The sequence below is a fragment of the Tribolium madens genome, unplaced genomic scaffold (assembly GCF_015345945.1).
Source record: "Tribolium madens isolate multiple individuals breed KSU strain unplaced genomic scaffold, Tmad_KSU_1.1 Scaffold_3;HRSCAF=73;Tcas5.2_LG2, whole genome shotgun sequence".
NCBI classification, from domain to species: Eukaryota; Metazoa; Arthropoda; class Insecta; order Coleoptera; family Tenebrionidae; genus Tribolium; species Tribolium madens.
The window spans coordinates 12,689,329-12,696,076 of NW_025401006.1; the positions used below are offsets into that span (position 1 = coordinate 12,689,329).

At 28.2% G+C, this 6,748-nt stretch overlaps 1 protein-coding gene across 1 annotated transcript in view; it reads right to left on the reverse strand.

Moving 5' to 3' along the window:
• LOC123008220 (furin-like protease 2) overlaps nucleotides 1-6,748 on the reverse strand; it is a 123,264-nt gene that overhangs the window by 28,522 nt on the left and 87,994 nt on the right. The window contains exon 5 of the mRNA XM_044403921.1: nucleotides 2,476-2,610. Within this exon, the coding sequence (XP_044259856.1) occupies nucleotides 2,476-2,610 (135 nt within the window). The remainder of the gene's footprint in view (nucleotides 1-2,475; nucleotides 2,611-6,748) is intronic.

Sequence of the window (6,748 nt, forward strand, 5' to 3'; positions counted from 1 at the left end):
TTCAGTAATTCTAATAAATCATAGTTATTTAATGTTTTTAGAGTAATTTCTTTAATGATGTCTGTACTACTAAGTGGTTAATTTCGTTTGATTTTGACTAGCTTGTTGATATAAAATTTAATACAGTGCAACTTCGATAATCCGCACGAGAGTAGGAATACTGTTCGGACTTTTTTGAGATTATCGAATTCTTTATTTTCTTTTGAAAAAAAAAAGTATTTACTAATAAAACATATAAATTTCCTCGCAAAGATAATTACTAAAAAACCTGTATATTTTATATCCTCAAATTTTAAAAATGTAGTCTATTCTTTAAAAATTTGATAAAAAATATTTCCTCCTTTAAAAAAATGCTTTTTGTACTATTGGATAAACGGCTAATTTCAAAAATTAAGTCTGTGTTCGGACTTGACACTTTTTTTGCATTATCCAATTTTTTATTTTGTTTTGTAAAAATGTCTATTGTAATAAGACATAAATTTTCTCGTCAGAATAAAAGAAAACGTGTTTAAAAATTTACTCTCTTTTGAAAATTCTTCTTGATTAAGAATAAATTATTGTTAGCTCTCTAATAGAGAAACCATAAAAAGACTTTTTTTGGCAATTTTTTGTTAATGCAAAACTCAAAATTGCGAGTTTTGTCAAAAATCCGCGATTAGATTTTAAGAATATTCAAAATTTTGTGTTTCAGTATTTTAATTAAGAATTCACATCATGGTGGAGTCGGATAATCGAGGTCGTACTGTAGAATCCGGAAAATTAAAAACGCTTCAAACAATAAATCAAATTGAAATCAAAATTTTCGTTTCATTTTGATTAGCTTGTAGATTAAAAACTTAATACAGTGCAACCTCAATAATTCGTGCAGAAAACTCTTCTTTTTTCAACATTTATAGCGTTATTTTTCAAAAATTTTCCTGATTTTTGGCACTCTAGTAAAGAAACTATAAAAAACTTTTCTATAAAAAAACTATAAAAACTATAAAAAAAATTTCTCTCTGTTGTGTTTCATATAGAAGTTTTTTGCTTTTCCAACCCTATATAAATTTTAGCACTGATCGAATTTTGTCAAAAATCCGCAATTCGATTCCAGGAATATTCAGTTTTTAAAACAAACAATAAATGAAATTGAAATCAAAATTGTTAAATTACAAAATTCATTACTGTTTAATTACAATATTTCATATTTGAAAAACATAACAGTACTGACTGTGTAAATATTTTGTTGATTTATTGTGTTATTAATTTGTAAACGGTATTAAATTTAATCAATCGTGTGGATTTATCAAAAATATAATAATTCATAAAATTTTCAGGAAATAGTCTAGAAAAATCATCTTTCTCTGTGTCATTGTCAACTTTTTTCAAAATGTTTTCTGGTGAAAGAAATTTAAAAATTTAAAGTTTTAAAATTATTGATTCTCATTAGCCTGTTGATACAAAATTTAATACAGTACAACATCGACCATCGGCACGAGCATAGAATAATCTGTTCGCACTTTTGCATTTTTTCGGATTATCGAATTTCTTAAATTATTATGTAAAAAAATGTTTATTCTAGTAAAACATCCAAATTTTCTCGCGAAAATCTCAGAAAAAATGTACTTATAGTATATTGTACTCAATTTTTTAGCCCTTGCTTTCAAAATTTTTCCTGATTAAGAATTCTTTTTGGCTCTCTAATGAAAAAAACACATAAATCCCTAGATAATACAAAATTGTGTTTTATATCGAAGTTTGTTGCCTTGATTGAGTTTTAAAAAAAATTCGATTTTAAGAATATTAAAAGTTTCAGTTTTTCAAGCAAACCATGAAACTATAAATCAAATAGAAATTAAAATTGTTAAATAATAAAATTCATCACTGTTTAATTACATATTTCAAATTTTAAAAACATAATCGTACTGCTGGCTGTGCAAATATTTTGTTGATTTGTTAGTTTTAAAACAATATCAAATTTAATCGTTTGAAGTTTTATTAAAAAAAAATAAAAATTGCGAAATTTTCAGTAAAAAAATCAATTTTTTGTGTTACTGACTCACTTTGATGGAGCATAATTTCCTCTCACAAAATAATAAGTTAGTTGGCTATTGTGACCGCTCTTTGTTATTTTAATTAAAAGCAAATTAACTGTTATTGGGTGAACACGCTTTGAAAAAACTTTAGGCAAACAAGCGCACCACCAATCAATATTCTGTTAATTTGGCTAAATGACTTTACTACCGTCCAAATATTTGATTTACGATTTTCCTAATTATTCGATAAATTTCCCGGATGCGTTTGCATAAACGAGAGAAAAACTAAATTAGGAAGAGACGTGTCACGTACAGGTGAGATTTTTCCTCGACTGAAAGAAGGAAAAGGAGGAGAAAAAAAAAACCAACTTAACAAAACAAGTACCGAGGAAAATCAATAACGTCCTCATTTACAAGTCATAGTAGCACCTTGTAATTTTTTTTCCACGCCATCACTTACGTAGTTTTGAGCCAAATCCGGATGATTAGTTTGTATTCCGTCGTCGAGGATTGACACGACGACTCCCTTACCAGTGTAGCCTTTCTTCCAGGCTGGCGCCAGATTCATGTCCAATCCATCTTTGGCACCGCCGTTCTGAAATTGAATAAAAAAAACTTACAAGAACTGTCTCAACAGGAGGACATCAAACATGCTCAACGAAGCTTAAACACACACCGAGTCAGAAAAATCGAATCGAAAATAATGAAATAATCGCAAACGACATCAAAGTTTGTATTTAGAAACTTGTTCGAAAAAGTTTGCTACTTTAACAACTCAACACAAAGTAGCTAATCCGGCTTTAAGTTTAAATTTAATATGCTAAAACACTTGGCTTTATTAATATGTTTCAATAAGCCAAATCATTTTTGAAACATTTTTTTGCGCCTTTCTACTGTTTTAATAACCCACGTCTGAAAAATTAATCCAACAAATTTTCATTTACTACACGTTAAATATTACGTTGGTAATTTGCGAGTTTCAAGCTAATGTTTCATGAAACATTTATTATAATTTTGTTCTACTTTTCAATCTACTTTCCTCAGCAAGTTGGTAAAGTTAATCGACTTAAAACATGGCGTGTCTCATTAAAAATAAACAATTTGCATTGTAGCTTCTTTTAGAAACACTTTGTATATATGAGCACAGAGGGAATATCTATGTGTTTAGTACAAACATTTTTAAACATTTAAATGTCAATAATTGACTTTACCAACTCGCTAGGAGACTCTGGAGGTCAAAATGCCGATAAAAATGGTGGATGCGCCGGGAAAATACTTCTCAGTTTATTTTTGTGTTCTATTGCACCTTTATTTTTTTTTGTACACACTGTATATGTCAGTATTGCTTAACACACTCTTTCTCTTTCTATTTCTCTGTTTCTTTTTTCATCTCACTTTATCCTCTCTTTTTTTCTTCCTTCCAAAGTTTGTATTGTAACTTATTTTTGGAACACTTGTATAATTAAATAATAATGTTTTTCACTAGTTGTAAAAGGTCATTATTTAGTTTGTTGAAAGGTTGTGAACTGATTTTTCTTTCATAATCTTTTTTTAATAATCAAATTTTTAATGGTAGATAAATACCGATATTGAAGAAAAGTACGTTGATAAAAATATATCTAGAATATTATTATTTAAAACTATTATTATCACAAGTACTAATCAAAGAAATTCGAAGTGAAATTAAGGCAAAACCAAATAAAAATAGTTATTTATTATATAAGACGATAAAGAAATTGTTTATCTATGAGTGAAAAATTTAAGTTTACGAGTGACGAAGTCACGAGTGGACTTTTTTCACGAGTAGATACACAATTTTTATCGTCATGTATAATATTTCGTTTTATTTTGTACTCACCTTCAAGAATTTCTTGTACAAAATAAAGAATATAAATAGTAGATAAAAATTACTTTATTTCACTAGACGATAAAAGACTACTTTCTCTACTGACATTAACATTGAGTCAAATAAATTTAAATTTCCTCACTAAAAAACATCAGCATAGAACCATCTTAAATGGGCTTATTTCATGTTGAAAAAATACAAATTTTAACATTTTTTCACTTTTCTTTGCAATTTCTTTCTTATTTAAACATATTTCATGTTATGAAGTTAGAAAATTTCTAATAGATAAAACATAAATAAACAAAAATAAAAGTTGTGTATTACGACATATTATGTCTGAAGCAACAAGCCCATTAAGTAAGGTTATACAGGGTGAACCAAAAGTAATGCACAAAACTCTTATTTTTGTTATGGGTCATTTTCTAAAAAAATCAACATTTTTCTATCTTTTTAAAAGAAAATATTACCAAGAACAGTAAACAAAATTTTTTAAAGAGTTCGGCCATTAAATAATTTTTTCTATACCTTGCCCTGTAATGTACTATTGCCAAATTGCTGGAACACTCTGTATACAGGGTGCGCCAAAACTCGCGTCCCAAAAAAAAATGTCATGTAAGTTAAGATACCAGGAACATAGAAAAACTGTTTAAAAAACTCCCGTCAAAAAATTTTGCCATTTATTTTTTGACATTTGACATTTTTTATGTCTATTTAATAATACTAATTATTTATATGTTTGTATGTAATATAATATATGTCTTTTATAATTATTTAGTAAAATTTTGCCAATAAAAATAAAAAGCCACAAATAACATTAAACAAAGTTGGAAACCTGGAAAATTATTTTTCCAACAGAGTCAAAGTGCAAACTCTCATAACTTCGAAATTTTTATAGATAGAATTTTTTTTATATTTTTTTCAGGTTCTTGATACTTTACCTTACATTGTTCTCTGGGGTGCAAGTTCTGGTACACACTGTATAAAAACGACAATAAAAAAAACACTTTTCTGTTAATTTTTGTGGCCTATTAAGCTTGCAATTTTTTTATTGATACGCCCTGTGTATGTAAGAGTGTATATTTACGACTGCAGGTTTAAATGGACAAGTTCCATCTGTCTCTATCTCTCTCCTTCTCTATTACTTTTTCTTCCTTTCTAAGTTTTGCATTGTAATTTATTTTTCAAACACCTTGTATACTTGTACTTTTTACAGACATTTTTAAACACTTAAAAGATAAAAACCGACTTTATCAACTCGTTGGGACACAATAATGTGTATGATAAAAATGGTGGATGCGCCGGGAGAAAAACTCTTCTGTTTAATTCTGTAGTCTATTGCACCTGCAATTTTTTTATTGGTCCGCCCTGTATAGGTTTAACTTCGAGGAGTGTAAATTTACGATTGTAAAGTTTGAATGGACGAGTTTTCGGTCAGCTATCTGGTTTTATTTACAAGTATAATTGTGCTTTATTAATGTTGTAGGAAGCAAGTGGTTTGTTGATTATATTTGCTTTGTTTGGGTCGTAGAATAGTCTCGATGTTTGGATTAACTCATCGTCAAATATGTCGTTTTTTAAATGAAACGTCTGTGTTTTTTTTTCTCTCTTTGTTAAATAAGAAATTTCTCCAACGTAAAACCGTTGTGTTTATGAAATGTAAATTTCTAACTGCATGTTTTAATTGCATCGGTCGTAGCTCGTCGAACAATGCTTTTGAAGTGCATTTCGATGCAACTCGAAATAATGCCCGAGATGGATTTTTTTAAATTATTCCAGCCACTCCATAGACTCATTTGCTCGATGTTTTCAACGAGCTTTCTATTAAGCAGAGTCTCTGTCTGGTTCAGCGTTTCAGGACTTTGTTCACTTCCTATTTTAATTGTAGTAATGAGTTTCGTTGAAATTGGAAACATTGAAATATCTTCGTTTGATGTTGACAGTTTGTGTGTGCTTTTTTTGTTGACGAGGAATTTAGTCAAAAGTATTAATTTCATTTCTCCGGATTTAACTCGTTTCTCTCTTTTAATCCTCTCCAAATCTGATAAAAAGGCAATTATTTTTAATGGTGCGCCGTTAAGGAATTTTTTCCGCTCTCTCATCTCTTCATTATAAAAACACAACGAGCATAAATCGTCATATCGCATCGTAAATTGTGAAATTATCAAGAATTTCAACCGAATCGTCTTTGCGTTTTATGTCGGATTTTTGTCAGTTTTTTAAGTTTGATGGAGTGTTATTTTAGTGTCTCGAAATCGTGGAATACATGGCGATTATTTTCAGTAAAAACTGAGCAAAACTCAAAAAACTATAAAAAATTGAAAGATTGAAATAAACACAAACTTAAATTAAGCAAAACAACTATCTGAAAATTGAAAAATCAAAAAAAAAAACTATGACAATTGGTTAAGTTTATGTAAATTTAAAAAAAACTCAAAATCCTGAGTTTTTAAATAATTTCAAACTCAAAACTGTCAAAGTAGAAAAGTTTAATGTGTTAAAGTTTAGAAAATTTTAAAATTAGAAGTCGAAAATCCAACATAATCGTTGACCTCAAACTCAAAAATCTATTAAAAAAAAATTAAATAAACACAAGCTCAATTGATGAAAATTGAGCAAAACTGAAAAATCGAAGCAGATTCTAAAAACAGATTAGTAATCTACAACCTCAAAGGCAAAAAAAAAACATAAAAAACTGAGCAAAACAAATATCGAAAAATTAAAAAGTCTCAACAAACACAAAGTTGCAAAATTCATGTAAATTTCACCTCCAAAAGCTCAAAATCAATAGTTTTTAAATAAACCCAAACTCAAAATCGTCAAAGTAATAAATTTGAATGTACTAAAATTTAGAAAAATTAAAAATTAGAAATCGAAATTCTCAAATCGA